This window comes from Nomascus leucogenys, chromosome 9, assembly GCF_006542625.1.
Source record: "Nomascus leucogenys isolate Asia chromosome 9, Asia_NLE_v1, whole genome shotgun sequence".
Lineage (NCBI taxonomy): Eukaryota > Metazoa > Chordata > Mammalia > Primates > Hylobatidae > Nomascus > Nomascus leucogenys.
Genome location: NC_044389.1, coordinates 90,845,718 through 90,870,731, shown reverse-complemented (window position 1 = coordinate 90,870,731; position 25,014 = coordinate 90,845,718). Strand labels below are relative to the sequence as shown.

General features: G+C 41.4%; 1 protein-coding gene and 1 long non-coding RNA gene across 2 annotated transcripts in view; one reads left to right on the top strand and one right to left on the bottom strand.

The window, feature by feature from the left end:
- LOC115836644 overlaps positions 1–24,575 on the top strand; it is a 64,498-nt gene extending 39,923 nt beyond the window's left edge. Inside the window, exon 2 of the mRNA XM_030818459.1 lies at positions 23,960–24,575. Coding sequence (XP_030674319.1) covers positions 23,960–24,308 — 349 coding nt within the window. The 3' untranslated portion in view covers positions 24,309–24,575. The remainder of the gene's footprint in view (positions 1–23,959) is intronic.
- On the bottom strand, positions 20,705–23,791 carry LOC105738249. Its single transcript, XR_001114021.1, has 2 exons — positions 23,706–23,791; positions 20,705–21,204 (listed from the first exon to the last, which is right to left on the bottom strand). It is a non-coding gene; the product is annotated as an uncharacterized LOC105738249 (long non-coding RNA).
- Positions 24,576–25,014: the final 439 nt, after the last annotated feature.

Sequence of the window (25,014 nt, the reverse complement as noted above, 5' to 3'; positions counted from 1 at the left end):
GTTAGGTTAAAGTTACTGTGTCTGCCATTTTTGATAGCCAAGTGAGTGGAAAAGAAAAGCGCTTTCAGAGATTCAGGTAATTGGATGGGAAAAGCTGAATCTGTGTGCCTTGAAGAGGCACCTGAGACACAGATGATTAAACATGTGACATAGATGGTTACTGATTTCTAAATACCTTTTAGTTAGAATAGTACCATTATTTTATAGACTTTATATTTATTATTCCACCTAAAAACCAAATGATAATATCTCTAGTTATAGGAGCAACTGTGAGATTATATTCTTTGTTGCAAGTCCCTGCTGAGGTTATAGGGATTTTTGTGGCAAGATTGCTATGTGTACACCAAAATCCATTTTCTTTTTTGTTGGTTTGTTTTTGTTTGTTTGTTTTTTTGAGACAGAGTCTCGCTCTGTTGCCTAGGCTGGAGTGCAGTAGCGCGATCTCAGCTCACTGCAAGCTCCGTCTCCCGGGTTCACGCCATTCTCCTGCCTTAGCCTCCTGAGTAGCTGGGACTGCAGGTGCCTGCCACCACGCCTGGCTAATTTTTTTTTTTTTTTGTATTTTTGGTAGAAGTGGGGTTTCACTGCATTAGACAGGATAGTCTCGATCTCCTGACCTCGTGATCCGCCCGCCTCGGCCTCCCAGAGTGCTGGGATTATAGGCGTGAGCCACTGCGTCCGGCTAAAACCCATTTTCTTACTCCCTGGGCAGACAGACTACATTTCCCAGCCTCCACTGTACTTAGCTGTGACCATATAACTGAATTCTGGCTACTGGAATGTGGGTAGAAGTGATGTACAATACTTCTGAGCCCGGTTCCCATTCTTCCCCCACCCCCAACAAACCCAAAAGACAAAGCCAAAAGACTTTTGCAGTGTTCTTTCTACACTCTCTGATGTCCATCCCCTGGCTATAGGATCCAGGAGAGGCGTCTGAGACTCCAGTTATTTTGAAGTCAAAAGATGGAATGACCACATTGGACATTGTGTCAGAGAGAGAAATAAACTTTTATTGTGTTAAGCCATTTTAGACCTTGGGATTTGTTATAGCAGCTAGCATTACTTACCCTAAATAATAAAAAAATGGTTTTTGCAATCAAGGTAAAAGATGGTGGTGTTATTAGCAGGCCTAATGCACAAAACTCTCTTTTTCACTAGTTCAATTGGATTTGAATTGAGATATCAAAATTGATACTCTTATTGCTATAGCATACAATAGCCAAAAAAACTAGCTGGTATCCAGTCAGCTCATTGTGCTATTTTATCATTTTCAACAACTGGTTTGTCTGATATTTAAGTTAAATTAACAGGTATGTAAATTCAAGAGACTATTTGGTAACATAAAATAAATTTTCAAGTGCCTCACTTCTTACTTATGTTAGCATATGAGAAATTTATTTTTTAATCTGTTTTCTTTTTTATTTTTATTTTTTATTTATTTATTTTTTATTTTATTTTATTTATTTTATTTTTTATTTTTTATTTTTTATTTTTGAGACAGAGTCTCACTCTCTCACCCAGGCTGGAGTGCTGTGGCGCGATCTCGGCTCGCTGCAAGCTCTGCCTCCCGGGTTCATACCATTCTCCTGCCTCAGCCTCTCCGAGTAGCTGGGACTACAGGTGCCCGCCACCACGCCCGGCTAATTTTTTTGTACTTTTAGTAGAGACGGGGTTTCACCGTGGTCTCGATCTCCTGACCTCGTGATCCGTCCGCCTCGGCCTCCCAAAGTGCTGGGATTACAAGCGTGAGCCACCGCGCCCGGCCTTCTTTTTTATTTTTGAGATGAAGTCTTGCTCTGTCACCCAGGCTGGAGTGCAGTGGTGCGATCTCAGCTCACTGCAACCTCTGCTTCCCTGGTTCAAGCCATTCTCCTGCCTCAGCCTCCTGAGTAGCTGGGATTACAGGCACTGACTGCCCCACCTGGTTAATTTTTGTATCTTTAGTAGAGATGGGGTTTCACCACGTTGGCCAGGCTGGTCTCAAACTCCCGACCTCAGGTGATCTGCCTGCCTTGTCCTCTCAAAGCGCTGGGATTACAGAGTGAGCCACTGAGTCCAGCATCTATTTTCAACTATAGTAAAATTAATAGAATTCATCTTTTTGAACCTTTAGCTTATGTGAAGGCATTTAAATATTCAAGTTAAAGTAACAATATATAATTTATCCTCAGAGTATATCAATGATCTTTTCACCAGTTTTGTTTATTTATTTATTGAGATGGAGTCTTGCTCCTGTCACCCAGGCTGGAATACAATGGCCCTATCTCAGCTCACTGCAACCTCCGTCTCCTGACTTGAAGCAATTCTTCTGCCTCAAAACTCCCAAGTAGCTGGGATTATAGGTGTGTGCCACCATAACTGGCTATTTTTTGTATTTTTAGTAGAGATGAGGTTTCACCGTGTTGGACAGGCTAGTCTTGAACTCCCGACCTGAGGTGATCTGCCCACCTCGTCCTCCCAAAGTGCTGAGATTACAGGCATGAGTCACTGTGCTCGACCAATTTATGTACTTAGGTTTTTGTTTTCCAGAGAAATGAGCAAGTGAGTCTAGACTCTTTTGAGGAAAAAATGATAGGGAATATGATGCAAAATAGTAAATTTTAAAATTATAATATTCATCATAAGATTATTCTGTGAAAAACAAAGAAGTAACAGAATGAGATTTTTTTTTTTTTTTTTTTTTTTGAGACAGAGTCTCTCTGTGTCACCCAGGCTGGAGTGCAGTGGTATGATATCAGCTCACTTCAACCTCCGCCTCCCAGATTCAAGCAATTCTCCTGCCTCAGTCTCCCAAGTAGCTGGGATTATAGGCATGCATCACCACACCCAGCTGATTTTTGTATTTTTAGTGGAGGTGGGGTTTCTCCATGTTGGCCAGGCTGATCTCGAACTCCTGACCTCAGGTGATCCGCCCACCTTGGCATCCCGAATTGCTAGGATTACAGGCTTAAGCCACCGCTGCTGGCCCAGAATGAGAATTTTATGAATGAATATGCTTTTAAATCTTATAATATGAGAAAAATAGAGCTTTAAAAAATAAACCTCGTTGGTAGAATTCAGATGACTTTTGGAACACAAACTGAAAGCTACTTATTAAATAAAGGTAATTTGTTCTAGGTCCACACCATAAAATGGCTTCAAACATTTTTAAAGTAGGTCATTTGAATACTCTAAAATGTCTGGTGTATGGTAACATTCTTAAGCAAGTTCATATGAGAGTTAGAGTGTATCCCAAAAGCATCCCTGGGATTTCTGACCATATCAAAGCAAATGGAACTACATTATCAAGGAGCTCTAATGAGACAGTTTGTTTAATTGAAATGCTTTAAATTACCATGTAGTACAGCATGAAAAAATCATTATTTTCATTAGCTGAACTATTTCTGTTAGCCCCAAACTAAAGGTTCTAATATTGAAGCATGATAAATGCACTGTAAAGCCAGTAGGTCACAAGGAGGAATTTAAATGAAAGAATTCATCTGAAATACCAACATTTTGCCTTAAACATTACACGTAGGTGTCAATATCCTATCACTGATTCTCCCAAGCCAGAGGAAGTATTAACTAGAAATAGGCCCCATCTATACAAATAAAAAACTAATTATTGTGGCATCACCATTTAGTTACTTTGTCTTAATAGGCAACACAGCTCTTCTATCAACACATGGGCATAGTGGGTTGCTTTAGACACAGTCCACTTAAGAGTTTTCCTTTGACTTTTTTTTTTTTTTTTTTTTTTGAGATGGAGTCTTGCTCTTATCACCCAGGCTGGAGTGCAATGGCGTGAGCTTGGCTCACTGCAACCTCCGCCTCCTGGTTCAAGTGATTTTCCTGCCCTAGCCTCCCGAGTAGCTGGGATTACAGGTGCCTGCCACCATGCCTGGCTAATTTTTTGTATTTTTAGTAAAGGTGGGATTTCACCATGTTGGTCAGGCTGGTCTCAAACTCCTGACCTCAGGCGATCCACCCGCTTTGGACTCCCAAAATGCTGGGATTATAGGCGTCAGCCACCGCATCTGGCCCCTTTGATGATTTTATTATGGAAGATAAATTTGTTTTATTTTGTTTTGTTTTTTTCTTGAGACGAAGTCTAGCTTTGTTGCCCAGGCTCCAGCCTGCCTCAAGTGATTCTCCTGCCTCAGCCTCCCAAGTAGCTGGAATTACAGGTGTGCACTACCACGCCTGGCTAATTTTTGTATTTTTATTAGAGACAGGGTTTCGCCATTTTGGCCAGGCTGGTCTTGAACTGCTGACCCCAAGTGATCCACCCTCCTTGGCCTCCCAAAGTGTTGGGATCACATGTGTGAGCCACCGTACCCGGCCACAAATTTGTTTTGACTTAAGAAGAACCCACCTATAGTAAAGAGGAGAATATTCATATAGCATTTGCCTTGATCATCTTTCTATGGAGAAAAACTGGCTAACAGTGAAATTCCAGAATTAAATTTTCCATTCAGTTAAAATATGATCTATCTCAACAGGAACCACTTTTGTTCTAAAGAAGCAAGAAACCATGGACTAAGAACTGTGCCCCTCACTCATCTGATATCCGATCTTCCGTAGCATGAGTTAGATCAAGAAGGCTTCCTGGGAATGGGTAGGATGTGAAAGAAGATGCAGAACAGAAAGGGCCTGAATCTCCTTGGTAGGCAAACCTCACGTCACTTAAGGGTACAGTTTCCATTAATAATAGATTAGCTCAATCTTAAGAAGAAAAAGACTAAGGTTCAACTTGGATGACTGTGAAGTGATTTAAGATCGATTTTTTTTTTTTTGAGACAGAGTCTCACTCTGTCGCCCAGGCTGGAGTGCAATGGCATGATCTTGGCTCACTGCAACCTCCACCTCCCCGGTTCAAGCCATTCTCCTGCCTCAGCCTCTGGAGTAGCTGGGACTACAGACGCACACCACCAAGACTGGCTAATTTTTGTATTTTTAGTAGAAACGAGTTTTCACCATGTTGCCCAGGCTGGTCTTGAACTCCTGTCCTCAAGTGATCCATCTGCCTTGGCCTCCTAAAGTGCTGGGATCACAGGCATGAGCCACTGCGCCCAGCCTAAGATGGGTATTTAAAATGTTGACTGTTAGCAATAGAAAATACTCTTTGCTTTTTGAATGATAAGGAGGTTTGAATTATTTGCTTTTGTTTTGTGCAAAGAAATAATTATGAGAAAATTTCCTTTTTCATGAGTTAGGTATATGGAGGCATATGGAGGCAGTAAATCTTGAAGATTTTTTTCTTTTATTTTTCTCTAATTTTTGGGTCATGTAAATTTTGCTGGTCTCTTGTGATTCATGATTAAATGGGTTAGATGCCATTCCACTAATAATCATTACCAATAACGAAGTTCAAGAGTTTCTCCAGTTTCATACAAGAAGTAACTATGGACAAGGAGAACTGGATCCAGGAACTTTGTTTCATTAGTTTTCTTACACCTCTGATGTATTTTGTACTCTCTCTCTCTCTCTATATATATATATCTCTATATATAGATATATAGATATATAGGGTTCTCTTTTAGGGATCCTGGAAGAACTCCTCCCAGATAAAAAGCATTACTGTATTAATAGATTATGTAAACTCTTTTTTTCTGAGGTGTCATAAAGTTGAAAGTTGAATAGTCCAGCTTTTTTTTTTTTTTTTTTTAAAAAAGGAAACTTGAAAGCTTTGATCATTAGTCCCTTGAGTCTCATTCTTGTTTGGAGTTTTATTTTCCCATTCCTGATCCAGTCTGATGTTCTTTGTTTGCAATTCAATCTCTATTGCTTTAATCATTTTGGGTTGTACCAATGCCTTCTCAGTAATAAAAGAAATGGGGAGCCAGGCTTGGCATGGGACAAGTCTCTTCAGCTGCAGTAAGACGTTACATATGAGTTGTCTACCCACAAAAGGGCCCACTGTCAGATTAAGTTAATGAGCTGCATGTTTTAATCATTAAGGTAATAGCAATATGTGGATTATTTGCCTAAGTTTTAATCATTTCTGTTTTTACCAACTAGGTCATCAAATGCTTTCTTTAAAGAAATCTTCCTATTTCATAGCAGAGAATAGCTTCTATGTGGGACGGAAATAAATGCTTCAGAGTCCTAAAACACTAAACGGCTCCAGGGTTTGGTAAAATTTATAGTTATGCCTTTGTCCGTCAACACAGGAATTTGGAGGGACTGGCCATGGTCGCCATTAGCAAATGGAACCAGCATGAGTTCCAATTTGCAAAGAGTTAAAGTAGAATAGGGGAATTTTAGGTCTCAACAGCTGAGGTGGAAATGAATTATTTTGTGGACCACGGGCAGCACTGAGACCGGGTGAGTTGAAAGAGATACTGCTGACTATCCCTGCAGGGGATCTGATGGCTTTGCCTCCACTGGAAATTGCTTTGTACAGACTTTCAACTCACAGTCTGGTATCTGCATGGCAAATGTTGGCAAGAGGACTTGCTGTTCTCAGGAGAGTCCCCAGTAAGTAGATCAAGACACAACTTCTACAGCTGATTTTTCTAATAAAGCCATGCTTCAGAAAAGGAGGGATGAGTTTTAGCACCATTTGCATTTCTTCTTAGATATTTAGGCTATACCTAAGTGAAACCTAGAGCCTAGGGCCAAAAAGAGAAAAATCTAACTTATTACTTATATCGTTGGGGTAATGCCAATCACACGGCTCAACTGATTTTTAACCGAATTTGCTAAATTGAAACAATCATTTTATGAACTCTGTGATAGTACTGTCCAGTGTGTTACCACAGCATTTGTTCGTAGCTCAAACATAGCTCTTGCTATGTGTGTTATAGTGAATTACACCATTTAGCTATGTGCTTCTGGAGGTCAGGGACAGTAACATATTCATCTGTGTGTCCTCATGTCTTTATACAGAGTTGATGATCACAGAACATAATTGACAGTGTAGGAATCAATAGAGAGTTTCTGCTTTCCTTTCTGGAAACTGTGGTGTGGTGGGAAACCAAAGGATATAGGGGGTGGGTTTAGAAATACAGAATTATAGATGAGAAGGGCTCTCAGAGATCACTTTCATTTTACGGATGAAGAAAGTGAGGTCCAGAGAGTTTAATGACTTTCAAGGTCAATTTGTTGGTGGCAGAGCCAGAATGGAGGCGACATTGGAACTAGCATTTACCAGAAGCTGCTACAGACTGGGCATTGTGCTTGACCTGTGCTGTCTGATTCATCCATTCTTCTGTCCTTTTTTTTTTTTTTTTTTTTTTTCTTGAGACGGTGTCTTGCTCTGTCACCCAGGCTGGAGTGCAGTGGCGCCATCTCGGCTCACTGCAACCTCCACCTTCTGGGTTCAAGGGATTCTCCTGTCTCAGCCTCCCAAGTAGCTGGGATTACAGGCACCCACCACCGCTGGCTAATTTTTGTATTTTTAGTAGAGATGGGCTTTCACCTGTTGGCCCAGGCTGGTCTCGAACTCCTTGACTTCAAGTGATCCGCCCGTCTCGGCCTCCCAAAGTACTGGGATTACAAGAGTGAGCCACCGCGCCCAGCCTCTTCTATTCTTTTTTACTGATTTATCCGTTTTCCGTGTGTTTGGAAAAGGACTAACATTTATTTTGAAACTAAATCATTTGGAAAAAATATTAAAGTACATATTGTATTTAAATATTTGCTTCGTTCTTGTTTCTAGTATAGATCTAATATTTTGTCCAGGTGAGAAAGATAAAAGACAATCTGGCAGCTCTGTGTGGAGTATATTTCCCATACAGGCAGCCTGAAGATGATTCTTGCTGAGAGTTGAGACAAAGATATTTTACCGTAATTTTGCTCTGAGTTCTAACATTGGCCGGATACAGATGCTTAAAAATGTGGCAAAAAAAGTTTAGGTCCCAGCTACTCAGGAGGTTGAGGCAGGAGAATCGATTGAACCTGGGAGGTGGAGGTTGCAGTGAACTGAGATCGCGCCACTGCACTCCAGTCTGGCGATAGAGCGAGATTCCGTCTCAACACACACACACACACACACACACACACACACACACACACACACACACACACAATTTAGACACACGAACCCATGCTTTTGATGAAAGAGGGGTCAGATTTTTCCAAAGACTGAATTCACCGTGAATCTATTTGAAGAAGAACCCACCTCATAGATTTCCTAGCTGTAGGTGTTGGTATAATTATACCGCAATTGAGTTTATCGTCAATAGAGGGCGCCAAAGGATGGAAAAGTAATTACTGATGACTGGTTTGTTTCTCCAACTCAATCCGCTAGTACATATTTTTTTTGAAAATAAAGGGAACATCACACTCCGGGGACTGTTGTGGGGTGGGGGGAGGGGGGAGGGACAGCATTAGGAGATATACCTAATGCTAAATGATGAGTTAATGGGTGCAGCAAAACAACATGGCACATGGATACATATGTAACAAACCTGCACATTGTGCACATGTACCCTAAAACCTAAAGTATAATAATAATAAAAAAGAAAGAAAAGAAACCTTTGAAAAGTAATCTTTCCATCTTTTTTTGTTTGTTTGTTTTGAGACGGAGTCTCGCCCTGTCACTCAGGCTGGAGTGCAGTGGCGTGATCTTGGCTCACCGAAACCTCCACCACCTGGGTGCAAGCGATTCTCCTGCCTCAGCTTCCCGAGTAGCTGGGATTACAGGCACCCGCCACCACACCCAGCTAATTTTTGTATTTTTAGTAGAGATGGGGTTTCACCATGTTGCCCAGGCTGGTCTTGAACTCCTGACCTCAAGTGATCCGCCTGCCTCAGCTATCCACAGTGTTGGGATTACAGGCGTGAGTACCGTGTCTGGCCATCTTTCCATCTTGAAAAGGGAGAATCAGTACCTCTGTCCATATGTGTACTGTCATTTCTGCCCATCCAGGCAAAGCCAAGCTGAACAGAGCACAGCCTGAAGCTGGGCTTTGGTATATGGGTGGCCTCTGAAGTTGAGAAAAAGTTTCTACTCCTGCTTTTTTTTTTAAACCAAAAGATATGGTCCCTATTTCCCCAGATAGGACTCTGTCCAACAGCTTTACGTGCACCAGTCCTTTAATTGTTAGCAATTCACATTCCAATTCCTGCCATATGGCAGGCATATTGTTAGTTTCTGGGGAAACCAGGTACTAAAACAGAACCACCTGTTTGCAGCCTACAGTAAAGTGGGCAACAGAGACATTAACGAAACAGTCACACAGGCATACCATCAAAAATTATCTTGACAAAGTGGTGTTTGAGTTGAAATCTGAAAACTGAATAGGTGCTAACTAGGCAAAGAAGGGAGGGTGGAGGAAAAATATTCCAGCTGCAGAGAACAACAGGGTCCACACATCTGAGCCAGGAGGGAACATGGGCACTCCAGGAGTAGAAAGCCAGAGTGACTAGAGCCTGGGAAATGAGAGTGAGTGGCTGAGGCTGGACGGGAGGCAGAGTCATATCATACAGGGACTTAAGACAGTGGCATGGAGTTTGGATTTTGTTGTCTGTGCCAGGCAAAGTTCTTGATAAGTGGTGATATGGATAGATTTATTTTTTTAAAAAGATTTCTCTAGCTATTTTGTGGAGAATGGATTAGAAGAGGGCATGATCATGAGGAGGCTACTGCCACAGTTCAGATGGGGGAGTGGCAGAATGTGGTGGCTTGGACCACGATGGTGATCATGAAAATGAAGAGACATGAATAAAGAGGGAGATAAAATTGGCTGAACTTCATTGTGGATCAAACACGGTGGTGAGGGAGGGGGTGGATGACCTCTAGGTTTCTGACTTGCAAAGTGCACATAGGTTAGAGTTTTCAAACTTGGAAAATACAGCTGGTGGTATTTAGGAAGTGTTGTCATTACTGAAGTGAGGTGGAAATCAGGAACGTAAACACTCGACAGTAGCTCATTGGGCAACCTGAGTTCTGGCTGTTGGTCTTTGCATGAAATCTCTAAACTTCTGTCATTCAGTGGACATTTCAAGCAGAGCTAGGAATGAGCAACAGCATTGAAATGTGATATTTAAATACGTAGCCTATACCAGCGTGTACATATGTATATACATAGAAAAATTCTGGAATATAATTAAACCATTAACTGTCATGTTTGAGAAGTGAGTGGGAGTTCCAATTTGAAGTCCAGATGTTACTGTGTTGTTTGAAAAAATTTAAAGTAAGGCTTAATTGGTCTTCTAATTAGCAAAACTCATAAAATCACTGTCATTTCCAATAAAAAGCTTTTCAGTTGAGAAATTCGAAGCCCTTGTGGAGCCCCAATAATCTCTCACCTCTATTAAATTTCTCTACAGGAATTTAGAGAGTCTTTCTATTTTGGGACCTTCTAGCCACAGACAGCATAGATTTCTCTCACTGCAGCTCATTAGAGATACTCAGAAAATCAACTTGAGGACAAGCTACAGAAGCCCTCCCAGTACCCTTTGATCTTTTGAGTAGCAAATATGTCATTTGTAGCATCATGGTCAAGTTCTTATGTGAGGCTAAAACAGAGCCACTCCAAGATGCTTCTGAGACTCCCTGAACTCCTACTAACTACCAGCCTTTCTCCCAATTGATGTATCAGTTCTGCCATCTCCCCCGGGACATCATTTCCACTTGCTCGGTAAATAATTAGCCTGGCTGCCTTTGGCTACAGCAAGGATTATAAATATTTTAAACACTGCAAGCGATTGAAACTGTTTCTATTTGATTTTGTCTATTCCTTCGATGCTTTGGGTAAAAACTTAACTCTAAGTAGGAAACATCTTTGGGAAGAACAATGTTCTAGGTATGAGAGGATGAGGTGTTGTATAGGCTGCTAAGGTCATCGGGCATTCAGAAACATGCTATAAGCCAGTAGTTTGAACCTGTCCAGTTTTAGCTCATACTAATCAATGTTTCTCACATGAGAGAGATAAAAGACCCCATGTCCTAAGAACATTTCTGTGCTTATAGGATTTTTTAAAAAATAGATCCTATTTTTTTTTTTGAGACAGAGTCTTGGCCTGTTGCCCAGGCTATAGTGCAGCGGCATGATCTTGGCTCACTGCAATCTGTGCCTCCTGGGTTCAAGTGATTCTCCTGCCTCAGCCTCCCAGGTAGCAGCCTCTCCTGCACCACCATGCCCGGCTAATTTTTTATATTTTTAGTAGAGACAGGGTTTCACCATGTTAGCCAGGCTGGTCTCGAACTCCTGACCTTGTGCCCACCTCAGCCTCCCGAAGTGCTGGGATTACAGGCGTGAGCCACCACACCCAGCCATAGACCCTAGTTTTTAGAGCAGTTTTAGGTTCACAGCAAAACAGAATGGAAAATTCTTACATGCCCTCTGCCCCCACACATGCATAGCTTCCCCCAACATCCTGCACTATAGAAGTACATTTGTTACCATCAATGAACCTACATTGACATATATCACCCAAAGTTCATAATTTCCATTAACTTTCACTCTTGGTGTTGTACATTCTATGGGTTTTGAAATGTATAACAACATGCATCCATCATCGTAGTATCACACAGAATAGTTTTATTGTCTTAAAAATTCTCCATGCTCCTCCTATTCATCTCTCTCCCTCTACCCACTGGAAACCACTATTATTTTTACTGTCTGCATAGTTTTGCCTTTTCCAGAATGTCATATAGTTGGAATCCTTATAGAAATTTAAAAATAATTCCTCTTACGGTAAGTTATAAAACATAAGAGTTCCCATTCATATAATCGATTCTAATCTTTACAGTGAATTCTTTGTGATTACTGCGGAAACCCAATGTCTTAACTAGACCATGTCCATATCTTACTAGAGGCTCTTGGACAACCTGGTGAGAGCCACTGCCCCATGCAAGGCAGGCAGGGAAGTTGGGGCGGAGAAGATACTGGTATGTTGGATAGGGGATCTGTCCAGAGATCTGCAGAGTATTTGTTCTCAGCTCTTTCAGTGTGACTTGTGATGGAAATAGTAACATGTGCCTATTGATCCAAAAAGTAACATACTACAATGGTGTACAAAGTAAATACTGTTCATGCTTTTATCCCCCAGAAATGACCTCTGTTAACAGTTAATGTATATCCTTCCGTACTACAGATGGGTTCATACTACACTTATTATTTTGCAACATGCTGATTTTATGGAAGAGTGTATCATGGTCCGCTTTCCGTGTCAATTCCTGAAAATATCATCTTTTTAAAGATTATAAAAATTTATTTAATCCTCTATGGATGGTAACTTGGATTATTTTCAAATATTTGCTGTGAAACACCAGCAATAAAGATTCTCATGCCTCTTTGCACATTTGGTTATTTCCTTAAGATAAATTCCTAGAAGTGAAATTTTCAGATCAAAAGATAATCATGTTAAAAGTTATTTTTTATTTGTTGTGTTTAAAATTTTTATACATGTTGCCAAATTATACTCTTACCAAAAGCATATGGGAATACATTTTTCTACATCCAAGTCAAGAGAAAGATTAGTCTTTCATCTTTGCCAATTTGTTAGGTAAAAAAAGGTTTTAGTTTTAACTTTTTTATTCAGATATTAATGACGTTTAATTTTTATTTCAGTGCTGCGTTATATGAGTATATTTAGATTGTGTGAGCTATATATTTGTGATATGCATACTTTATTGGGATAAGTATTATATATTGGCCTTTGCACAGGGGTGGGGTGGGATTTCTTTCTTTTTTGAGACAGGTTTTCATTATGCCACTCAGGCCGGAGTGCAGTGGTATGATCCTAGCTCATTGCAGCCTCAACCTCCCAGGCTCAAGTAATCCTCCCACCTCAGCCTCCTGAGTAGCTGGGACCACAGGCATGTACCACCATGCCTGGTTAGTTTTTAAATTTTTAGTGGAAAAAGACTCTCCCTATGTTACCCAGGCTGGTTCTGAACTCCTGGGCTCAAGAAATCTTCCTGCTTCAGCCTCCCAAAGTGCTGGGATTACAGGTGTGAGCCACTGCACCCAGCCAAAGTTTCTTGTATATCTGTTAGGCTGCTTAGGGTTGCAAATAACAGAAAAGCCCAAATCAAATATGTATAGATATATTCGTCTTCTCTCATATAGCATGAATTCTCTGACTAGGGTGTACAGGGTTGATGAATTCTGCAGATCAGTGCATCCTCAGTCATTCTCAGTGCTTTGGCTTAGCTCCCGTCATGCATGCCAGATGGCTGCAGTAACTCCATGTCTCATGTGGAAATGCTGCAATATCCAGTGGGAGGAGAGAGACCATTTCTTTCTACCTATCTTTATCCCATATCTGAGGAAAAGTTCTTCTCAGATACTCCCCTCCTCTTCCTAAGGCTTGCTCTCACATCTAATTGGCCAAAATTCTATCATGTGTCCATACTTCCACTAGTCAATGGCAAGAGGAATGAGAACACCATGACTGATCCAAATGGATAAAGATTTTCCCTCTGCAGCTGCAGCAAGGCCCACCTTCCCTGCAGTCCATGGCTGGGTGGAGGAAATCAGCAGTGTTTGCTAGAGATGGAGTATGTATAGGAAAGCAATGAGAGATCAGATGGGAGAGGCAGAGGGGAGGGGATTGGGACAGACCTGGGTTGCCAGTTCAGATGGACTTGAAGGGAGATAGCACAGACTGAGAGAGCTGTTAGCAAGCCACTTTATGGTCTACAGAAGATAGTGAAACTCAGTATTCATTGAGGCCCCTCTCAATGTCAGATAATGTGCTTGGTGCTTGTGGATACAGTGAGGATGAAAGCAGACTTTATTGACATTACAACCAGCATCTTAACTCAATGACATTAGGACTCCATTGCATTGAGAGGCATAAAAATGATATTAATAGTAGCTAATAGGCTGGGCGCAGTGGCTCATGTCTGTAATCTCAGTGTTTTGGGAGGCTGGGGCTGGTGGATCACGAGGTCAGGAGTTCAAGACCAACCTGGCCAACATGGTGAAACCCCATCTCTTCTAAAAATACAAAAATTAGCTGGGCATGGTGGCACACGCCTGTAATCCTAGCTACTTGGGAGGCTGAGGTAAGAGAATTGCTTGAACCTGGGAGGCGGAGATTGCAGTGAGCCAAGATCCTGCCAATGCACTCCAGCCTGGGCAACAGAACGAGACTCTGTCTCGGGAAAAAAAAATGTCTAATAGTTACTGAGAGTTTCCTACAGCTGGGTATTGTTTTAAGTACTTTAATGAATTAACTCATTTGGTGCTTACAGTAACTTTAGGAACTAGGCATTATCACTCCTATTTTAAAGGTGAACAGACTGAATCAGAGAGGTGAAGTATAATCAATTACCCTAGGTCAAAGGGCCAATAAATAGGGGAGACAGGAATTGAGCCCAGGCAGTGGGACTTTTGAATTCATGTTCCTAAGTGATCTACTGTGTTGCTCAGGAAACCCACACATCAGCAGCTAGAATGTTAGTAATATGAACGGTGGACTCAGTACAAAATGGTGGAAGCAGTACAAATAGAAAAGGGGGTAGCTGTGATTATATTCCTATCTGACAATTACTGAGTGCTTACCATCTGACAGCAATTGTGTTAAATGCTATTTATGTATAATCTCACTTAATTCTCACAAGTCTGTAAAATACGTACCCTACTCCACCTGTGAGGAAACTGTGGCTTAGAGATGTTAAGTCATTTACCAAAGGTCAAAATTGTATTTGAATCTGGGTCTTTAAGAAAAGCCTATGGAAATGGTTAATTCCACTATATTAGCATGAAAGTTATTTTCCAAACAGAAGACAAGGAATTCTGAAAAAGAGCACTAAAGGACTTAAAGGTGTCCTTATGTTCCTTTTTTATTGAAGAACTTCAAGACAAATCTTGAATGTTCTATTGCACTCTGGCTGGTCTGAGCTGGCCTTCACATCAGCCATGGTACACTGATCAGACACGATATATATATATTTTTTGAGATGAAGTCTCACTCTGTTGCCCAGTCTGGAGTGCAGTGTTATAATCTCGGCTCACTGCAACCTCTGCTTCCCGGATTCAAGTGATTCTAGTGCCTCAGCCTCCTGAGTAGCTAGGATTACAGGTGCCCACCACCACGCTTGGCTAATTTTTGTATTTTTAGTAGAGACGGGGTTTCACCATGTTGGCCAGGCTGGTCTCCAACTCTTGACCTCTGGTGATCTGCCTGCCTCGGCCTCCCAAAGTATTGGGATTATAGGCATGAGCCACTGCATCCGGCCAGATACGATACTTTAGGATAGCTCAGATTATTTTTTCCTGAGAAGCTAAACCCAGAATTCAGAAACCCTTTTCCAAACATTTTTTCCATTAAAAAAGTTTCATATGTTAACATTTTATCATGCATTTATAGTCTTTCTGCAATACATTTGTGTATATAATAGGCATCTTGTATTTACTAATTTTTATAGATGAATGCAAATCAATTTTTATTTGTATAACCAACCAGCCATTCCATTGCTGACTATTCTCACAAACCAAGAGCTCCACCTCACCCCACCCCCATTCAACTGTGGTCTCCTTGTGGAGGGAGGCTTGCTGTCCTGCCTAGTTAGGGAGCACAATTACCTTGAGCAAGCCTGTCCAACCCACAGCCCATGGCCCACATGTGGCCCAGGATGGCTTCGAATGCCACCCAACAGAAATTTGCAAACTTTCTTAAAACATCAAGAGTTTTTTTTTTTTTTTTTTTTTTTAAGCTCACCAGCTATCATTAGTATTAGTGTATTTTATGTGTGGCCCAAGACAATCTTCTTCTTCCAGTGTGGCCTAGGGAAGCTAAAAGATTGGACACCCATGGCCTAGATGGTTTTTTTCTTTTCTTTTTCGGTTTCCAGGGAGATTCCCTCAAGCCCTCGTCCAGATGTTAATGTGGCATGTGTGGCATTGGAGTCTTAGCTTTTCAAATCTTCTTTTCTTTACTAGAATGACTGGATGGAGCAAAGGAAACTCTTACAAGGTATTATGGTTTCTTTCTCTTCTAAGCTGAGTTGAATCCAGACAACATCATCAGTGACCAAAGTCACTGCCATCTGTCAATTGTGGGAGCCCTAAACAAGTGGTCTTCCTCTGCTCCCAGTGAACAGGTAACTTGCATCTCAAAAACCAACACACCCCATCTGGAACTTATTGGCAGACTCAAAAGAGAATCCAAAAATGAAATGAGTCACAGAGATAGAACACACTGCTTTTTCTTGGAGCTGGTATCTCCTGGGTTCAGGCTTGTGGCTTATGGGTTGAACAATTCAATAAAGTTTTCCAGTGGTATAGACCAACTGAACATACTTTTCTAAAGCACAATCTTCTTCCAAAAATGGAAAGAAAAAATAAAGCCCAAACCAAACACACCCAAATCAGCTCACTTCTCTGGTGTGCCGTATAAAACATTAATAATATTGCCTGCCATGAAGATATTTGAATTTAAATTGCTGTCAGGTCTAAATAGGGTTCGCTGCTTGAGAGATAATCAGCATTATAACAAAGTACAAACACTATACACAAAGCACTAACACTATAATTAGTAAACACAGGTGGAACAACTTCTTGCTTCCTCTTCCTTAGATATATAGAGATTACCGGGGGAATAAGAATGACAGGATGGAAAAAAAATAGAAAACGTGTAAGGAAATAACTTTATAAATAGTCAGAATACAGTATAGTTTTGCATCAGAATGACAAAAATAAATGCACATCTCTTTAAATATTATTTTATTTTGCAATATTTTATATACACATAAGTATACAGGTATATAAAGTTTTAATCATCACTTGTTAGGCTTTACATAGCATTGCCTCTCATATGCACTTCAAATAACAATATACAGTTTATTTCAAATATAAACCATGAGTTCCATTATAATAATATTAAAGAAAGAGTGAACAATTTAGGTAGGTCAGGGACATGGGAAGACTATATTTGAAGAGTAGTCTGATGTATTCCTGGGGAGGTTGAACAGGTAGAGATTTTAGAGGGAATATTTGTCCTGCACTCAACCAGGGCCTTATATACATACATTTTTCTCTGGAGCTTTGAGCATCAAGTGAAAGGAGTGTAAGTAGGAGAAAATTCATGAGCTCTGACATCAGACAGCCCTGGATTTAACTCCCGGCTCTGCTACTTACTAGCTGTATGAGTTTAGGCAAGTTACTTAAACTCGTTCAGCTTCAGTTTCCTTATCTATAAAATGAGAGTTGTTAACACCCCCCGGCAAGCTATTGTCAGGATCAAATAAGATAATGGTATTAAAGCTCATAGGGCATAAGTAATACTTCACCGCTGGGCGCAGTGGCTCATGCCTGTAATCCCAGCACTTTGGGAGGCCGAGGTGGGCGGATCACTTGAGGTCAGGAGTTTGAGACCAGCCTGGCCAACATGGTGAAACCCTATCTCTACTAAAAATACAAAAACATAACAAAACAAAACAAAACAAAACAGCCAGGTGAGGCGGCACACACCTGTAATTCCAGTTACTTGGGAGGCTGAGGCAGGAGAATCACTTGAACCTGGGAGGCAGAGGTTTCAGTGAGCTGAGATCATGCCTTGCACTCCAGCCTGGGCTACAGAGTGGCACTTCATCTCAAAACAAACAAACAAACAACAAAAAGGAATGCTTCACCAGTGCTGTTTCATTTCCTCTCGCTTGTCTGTAGGTGTAGGAATCGGTGTCATTCAGATTACCAAATACGTTTCTCAGACAGAGACAAGACAGCTTTAGCAGACTAGAATCCAGTCTTTTCTATCTTGCCCTCTTTTTCCTCTCTTTTCTCTTCCTTTTTTATTTTTCATTGTAATAATAGTATCATTACATGACCCTAGTGGAAGATCTGATTCACTTTCAATGTTCCTTTTCCCTAACCCAAGAGTAAAACCTACAGTATTCACTTCTGGTAAAGAAACATTTTCTTAATTTGGTTTTTTTTTTTTTTGGGGGGGGGACAGAGTTTTGCTCTGTCGCCCAGGCTGGAGTGCAGTGGCACGATCTTGGCTCACTGCAACCTCTGCCTCCTGGGTTCAGGCGATTCTCCTGCCTCAGCCTCCCGAGTAGCTAGGATTGCAGGCGCCTGCCACCACGCCCGGCTAATTTTTGTATTTTCGGTAGAGACAGGGTTTCACCATCTTGGCCAGGCTGGTCTGGAACTCCTGACCTCGTGATCCACCCACCTTGGCCTCCCAAAGTGCGGGGATTACAGGCATGAGCCACCGCGTCTGGCCATTTTCTTAATTGTTAAGGGAAATTTATAATTCAGCCACACAAAGCTTAATTTTTCTTTTTATTATTATTATTTTTATTATACTTTAAGTTCTAGGGTACATGTGCATAACGTGCAGGTTTGTTACATATGTACACATTTGTCATGTTGGTGTGCTGCACCCATTAACTCATCATTTACACTAGGTATATCTCCTAATGCTATCCCTCCCCCATCCCACACTCCACAATAGGCTCCGGTGTGTGATGTTCCCCTTCCTGTGTCCACAAAGCTTAATTTTTCTACCTCAGTAAGAACATATGAAGGATAAAAGAACACTAAGGATGCTTGCTTTGAGGTTACTTAGGGTCAGTTAGATATTGTGCTTTTCTGTTTCTAAGTCTATGTCTTCATCTATCCCAAAGTGATTGAGATTCATATAACAATTCTGTTGGTGTGGATTGGGATAATTCACTCCTACCTCATTACTTCAATGTTGTGCCATCATGGGCTCCTGAGTGTATGTGAGTTTGTCAATGTCTGGATGAGTCTACTTGTTTTATACCTTTTATAGTGCCAGCTACACATGGGGCATGCCGGAAGCAGTCGGTAAATTCTGAATGAGCAAATGATGAATGAATGATTTTAGAATAGTATTTCTTCAGTTTTTGAAACTTAGCCTTTTTTTTTTTTTTTTTTGAGATAGAGTCTTGCTCTGAGGCCCAGGGTGGAATGCAGTGGCATGATCTTGGCTCACTGCAACCTCTGCTTCCCAAGTTTAAGCGATTCTCCTGCCTCATCCTCCCCAGTAGCTGGGATTACAGGCATGCGCCACCACACCCACCTAACTTTTGTATTTTTAGTAGAAACGGGATTTCAGGCGGGGCGAGGTGGCTCATGCTTATAATCCTAGCACTTTGGGAGGCCAAGGTGGGCAGATTGGCTGAGCTCAGGAGTTCAAGACCAGCCTGGACAACATGGGAAAACTTTGTCTCTACCAAAAATGCAAAAATTAGCCAGTTGTGGTGGCACACACCTGTAATCCCAGCTACTGGGGAGGCTGAGGCAGGAGGATCGCTTGAACCCGGGAGGCAGAGGTCACAGTGAGCTGAGATCATGCCACTGCACTCCAGCCTGGGCAACAGAGCAAGACTCTGTCTCCAAAAAAATAAATAAATAAAATAAAATGAAAAAAGAAACAGGGTTTCACCATGTTGGCCAGGCTGGTCTCAAACTCCTGACCTCAAGTGATCCACCTGCCTCAGCCTCCCAAAATGCTGGGATTCCAGGCATGAGCCACCAGGCCTGGCTGAAAATTATGCTATCTTTTGATCAACAGCTCCCACCCCCCAAATGTGATACGCTTCTACAGGGTCCCCTTCCAATGATGATGAATTGTATTCTCCACCAGTTAAAACTTTCTAGTCTCTCCCACCCTAATTACACACTAAAAAAATACTATTGGACATGCTCTCTCCCACCCAAGGTTCTGCTATTTACCCCATTTCCAAAAGTTATCTGCACCATTTTAGATCAGAGGCCCCAGAAAGGCAGGGACATTCCCATTTAAACATCTGCCTTGCATAGACATATTAGGTACCAAATAAGTGCTTTTGATAATGACACAAAGTGACAGCTTTGGGAAAGCTGTAGTGCCCTACCATCACCGATTACATTCGGCCATTCAAAACTAGATTTAAATCCAGACCTCCCAAGTAGAGTCCCCATAGCCTAGTCTGGGATGGAATGCATGGCATTCTTCAACCTCTCTTCCTTAAGTATCTGTCCAGATTATGCCCTTTCATGTGTTTTTGAAGTAAAAAAGAAAACTGTATCCTCTCCTAAAACTTTTCCTGACTCAGGCATTTAATATTATTAATGAAGACTAATGGCTGCAGTTTAATTATTTTAATGTTTCCAGCTCAAACTATAGAAGTCTAGGAACCAAATGTTTGGCCCTTCGTAGCTAAAAGCCTGCCTATACTTTTCATGTGCATGACTATAAAATGAAAAACAAGGAAAGTGGCTTGTAATTGTATAGCAACCAAACACATGGTTTTTCCCTTTCCTTTGGGATGAAAATGCCTTCCTGTAGAAACTAAGGTTATGCCCCGACTTCTGAAGCCCAAGGAGGGACACTTTGATGTGAAAGAGGATCCTGGCCAAGTAACGGATGCAGAAACCAGTGTGGGAATAGGAGGAGCCTCCAGAAACAGGAAAAGGCATTGTCCCAGGGAGGGGTTATTTCATCCCACTCTGTCGTCATTCGGGCTGTCTGGTTTATTTCCTCCCCCAGGTTGGTGTGAGTTGGAAGGACAGTCCTTTGTTAATGAGGTCAAGAACAAGACTGGCCATTTTGTGAGGTGGTTAGGGCTGAACTTTCAGATTTCAGATTTTGTAAGAAGTGACCAAGAAAAAAAATTAATCTGGGCTTCATCTAAGCAACACCAAGGCAACTGGTTAGGAAGTGAGAAGTCCAGTCAATTGGTGTGGCTAAGCAACATCAAACACCTTGGTTTTTCTAAGGTAATATTTCAACATGCCAACAGCTTAGGCTTTATGCAGATACAAGACTGAAATCCTGCCTGCAGCCAGGTTCCCTCAATAAAACTTGCTAAAATAAAAAAGATTTTATTTTAAGAGTTTCATATCACAAATGAATAGTTGCTGGTCAAAGCACTGATAAACACAAAGCAATGTATAGAGCTGGGAAAATCCCTGGGCTTGTTTTCTGGAATAGCATTAGCAATGCCCCCATGTGGGTTCCATCTTTCTTGGGGGCTTTCTCAGCACACACTTGCGTGTGCCCTGCAGCTCCTTGTGGGAATACTGATGCACGGGTCCTGGCAGAATCTTCAGCCAAACCTCTGTCAGCTGGGAGCAGCAGTATGGGAAAGAGTGGCCAAAGCTGGTTCCATCTGGCACAGGCCCGAGGCCTCTGGCCACATTATTTTCATTGTACTTAGCACTGAATGCTTCATAGTGCTTGAGAAGGCTTTGTCTTTATTAGTTTTCACGCCAGTCCATATTGTAGGATATTTTTAATATTAGATTTCCCATTTTAGAGTTCAAGAAGCTGCTGATCAGAAGGCTTAAGGGACTTGTCCATCATCACCTGGAAAATGAGTATTTGACCCAGGATTAGGTTGCATAAATATGCCTGGGTCTCTAATGGCTGCATAGTCCACAGAGAGCATTGCCATTTTCTCTGAGAACCTAAGGGAATACTTTTCTCATCTCGTAGGAACCCCTCTCTTCCCAGGGCCCAGGGAAGCCCCTGCCAGTCTTATCTCAGGACATGAACTTGGTCTGAACTGCTGGAGGCACTCTCTTAGCCGAGGTTGGGCTCAGCTCAGCTCTCATTCTATGTCACACAAAAAGACCCACGAGGGTTTGAGATGAGCTGGGTTTGTTTTTTTTTTTTTTCTAATCTGCAATACTAGTACATAAAAACAAAACCTTAGGGAGCATAAACTGAATAAGCCAAAGCTAATCTTATAAAGCAATTCAATTTGATATGGCAAAATATGAGTCATCTTCCATGTGCAAGGCCCAAGGATGAATGAAAAACAGTCCTGACACTCCAGGAGTTCACAGCCTTGTGAGGTAGACAAATGCACACACACTCATTTGCACTACAGGGTTCACTGCATAATTGTTACACAAGAAGTAGAAACTACATGTTAAGTGGGCCCAGAAGAGGAAGGAGACTGCGATTCTGACCAGGGATGTCTAGAAGCTTTCTCTGAGGAGATGGGAGGGGCCCTTGACAAGTCAGACTTGCAGAAGCAGAAACAGAGGTGCTGAGTAGTGTGATTTGCCCAAGCTCAGAATGCATTTCTTCATCCATCATACCAAATAGCTTCAGAATCATTATCTGAATGTTACAAGGGAGATATGGTGTATTGTAAAATTGAGATGATTTTTATTCTCAGCTCTATTTTGCAAAAAAAAAAAATTCCATGAATAAGGCAGTGGCAGAAGTGACCCATTTTTCTCATTTTGCATAAATTTGTATTTAAATTCTCACTATTGGGGACTTTAATAATAATAAGATTTATCCAGAGCCTTGCATCAGTGTTAAAGAAGGACGTTCATTCAGAGGGAAATTTTCAAAAAGATCAACCATGCATTGAAATCCATTTATGTTTTCTATGTTTCTAACTGGTGTTTCTTGAAATATTTGCTAATTGCTAAATTATTTTAGCCAAGATTAAATCCCCTGGTTTTTCTACTTATTTGAGTTAGTACCAAGTGAATAGATAAGGCGAAATCTATTTCCTCCATGGAAGTAGATTAAGAGGTTATAAACATAGGATTAGACTTAACTATAGTATTAAGCAGGAGAAACTGGTCATAATATATGACAATGAGTCTTTTTCCATGTTCAAAAATAGCGTACTTGTCAAAGCACTGGGGCATTACACTGAGAGATGCTTCATAAATACTTTCTATTAATATCTCCCCTTTAAAAGTAGTTCTGAGAAATGTCTAATACAAAAAATTTGTTCTGGTTAGACAGATATAAGTGTTCTTTGTTTTAAGGTATCTACTTGTGTGGAAATTTCTGCTTAAAACCAGTACTTTGAGGCTGGGTGTGGTGGCTCATACCTGTAATCCCAGCACTTTGGGAGGCTGAGGCAGGCAGATCACTTGAGGTCAGGAGTTCGAGACCAGTCTGGCCAACATGGTGAAACCCTCATCTCTACTGAAAATACAAAAAATTAGCTGGACGTGGTGATGGGCACCTGTGGTCCCAGCTACTCGGGAGGCTGAGGCAGGAGAGTCGCTTGAACCCAGAGGGTAGAGGTTGCAGTGAGCCAAGGTTGCACCACTGCACTCCAGCTTGGGCAACAGAGTGAGATTAAAAAAAAAAAAATCCAAAAAACAAAAACACCAGTACTTTGAGATAAGACATTGGGTACATGTGAATCTGACAGAGAGACTATATATTTAATTTTGTCCAAAAATCTTGAGTCACCTGATTATACACAGTATTGTGTACAGTGTTTTTCAGCTGAGAGCTGTACAATCCTAAGGTTAATGAATTCAGGCCGAGCTCCGTGGCTCATGCCTATAATCCCACCACTTTGGGAGGCTGAGGTGGGAGGATCACTTGAGCCTAGGAGTTCAAGACCAGCCTGGGCAACATAGTAGGACCCTGTCTCAAAAAAAATTAAAATAAATAAATAAAGCTAATGAATTCAGTTATTTGATTAATCATTATTGAATACATATGATGCACCAGGCATTGTACTACATGCCAGTGCTTGCTTTAAAGAAGCCTACAGTTTTATAGAGTAGACAAACACTAAACATACAAACAACACTCACTGAATGTGATGAAAACTCTATTTTCTTGAATAGAAATGGCACAGGTTATAAAATACACCATTTAAAAAAATCACTTAGAAAAACTGTGGCCAATTAAACTATGACACAGTATTGATTATAAGATTCATCCCAACTTCAGAGATGTTAAAATATGAAAAAAAAGTATATATCAGAATCAGCGAAATGCAGTACTCTCAAGGAAAAACAGGGCTGCGTTAGACTATCACAGGGAGATCTTTAAATAGGGATGGCCTCCAAGCTGAGATACATTTTAGCTCGTACCTGAAGAATAAGAAGTTGGTCCCACTTCAGCCCAAGAGGAACGTTCCAGGCAGCAGGAAGAGCCTCAGGTCACAGAGGCATGTTTGAGGTGCCTAAATTACATTTCACAGGTTTGGTAGCAGTTGTCTTGGGGCTGCTTCCAAACCACCACTGTTTTTAATATAGAATTCTAAACCATTGAAGCATCTCCCTTTCCACATGGTCCTCTGCAGCTGTTGTAGCTTTCCTGCTGTTGTTGTATGTTCTGCTTTCAGGCTGCTCACCAGCCCATCTCCTCTCATGAATGCTGCTCTGGGAACCACCTCTCTGCTCTCCATCACTACCACTCTAGCCTGTGGCCTGCTCCTGGTTGAAGAAGCCATCAATCAAAATGAATACCACTCTGGAAATCTTGGGTGGCCTGACCCGATATTTTCGCATAGTGGCCACAGATATTTTAGGCCCCCAAGAGGTAGTCATACTCTTTCAATTTTACTGGTTCCACTGTTTGAGGAACTTGGAACAATTTCCCCAGGGACTGGTCTGGAGGTACTGTTGAATAACACCACAGTGTTTTTCTTCCTCCCCACTAAGGGCCCGTTGATGTCTCAAGATGAGACATAAACCTTTTGGTGCTCAACTCACTCAGCATGAGAGTCCTGCTTTCCCTCAGCACTCTTGCCCTTCGAGGGTGGGGCCAAATATTTTCTCCCTTTATTACTGGTGACTTCTGATCCTGGTTTTTGTTATTTGTCATTCCCGGGGGAATTTAGTACCCTGTGTCTTGGTAAATTGTAAGACCGCTGTGGATTTTGGGGTTAAGTCTCATTTCCCTATCCCTCCCTTCAAGAGAAGAAAGAAAGAGAGAGAACACCCAAACCCTGCATCGTCGCTCACTCGCTTGTCCAGAGCCTATGGAACAGCCGTTGGGGCAGCTGTCACGAGCTGTTCACACAGCTTACAGAAGTGCTTACAACTCCCTGCAATGGTTTTGAATGTGTCCTCCAAAGTTTATGTGTTGGAAACTTAATACTCAATACAACAGTGTTGACAGGTGGGACCTTTAAGAGGTGATTAGATCACAAGGGCTCTGTCCTCATGAATGGAGTAAGGTTACTGAGAGAGTGGGACCGCTATGCAAGCAAGTTTAGTCTCCTTCCTGTGTGCTCTCTCTCTCTTTCTCTCCGAAAAAGAATGGGAGTTATTAGATGCTTTTTTTCAGAAAGAACCCTGGCTCCTTATACTATCTCTACAATTTCTTTACATCCTATTCTTTCTAACTCCTCACATTCCATTCCCGCTTAATCTTACTTAACCTTACTATAGTTTT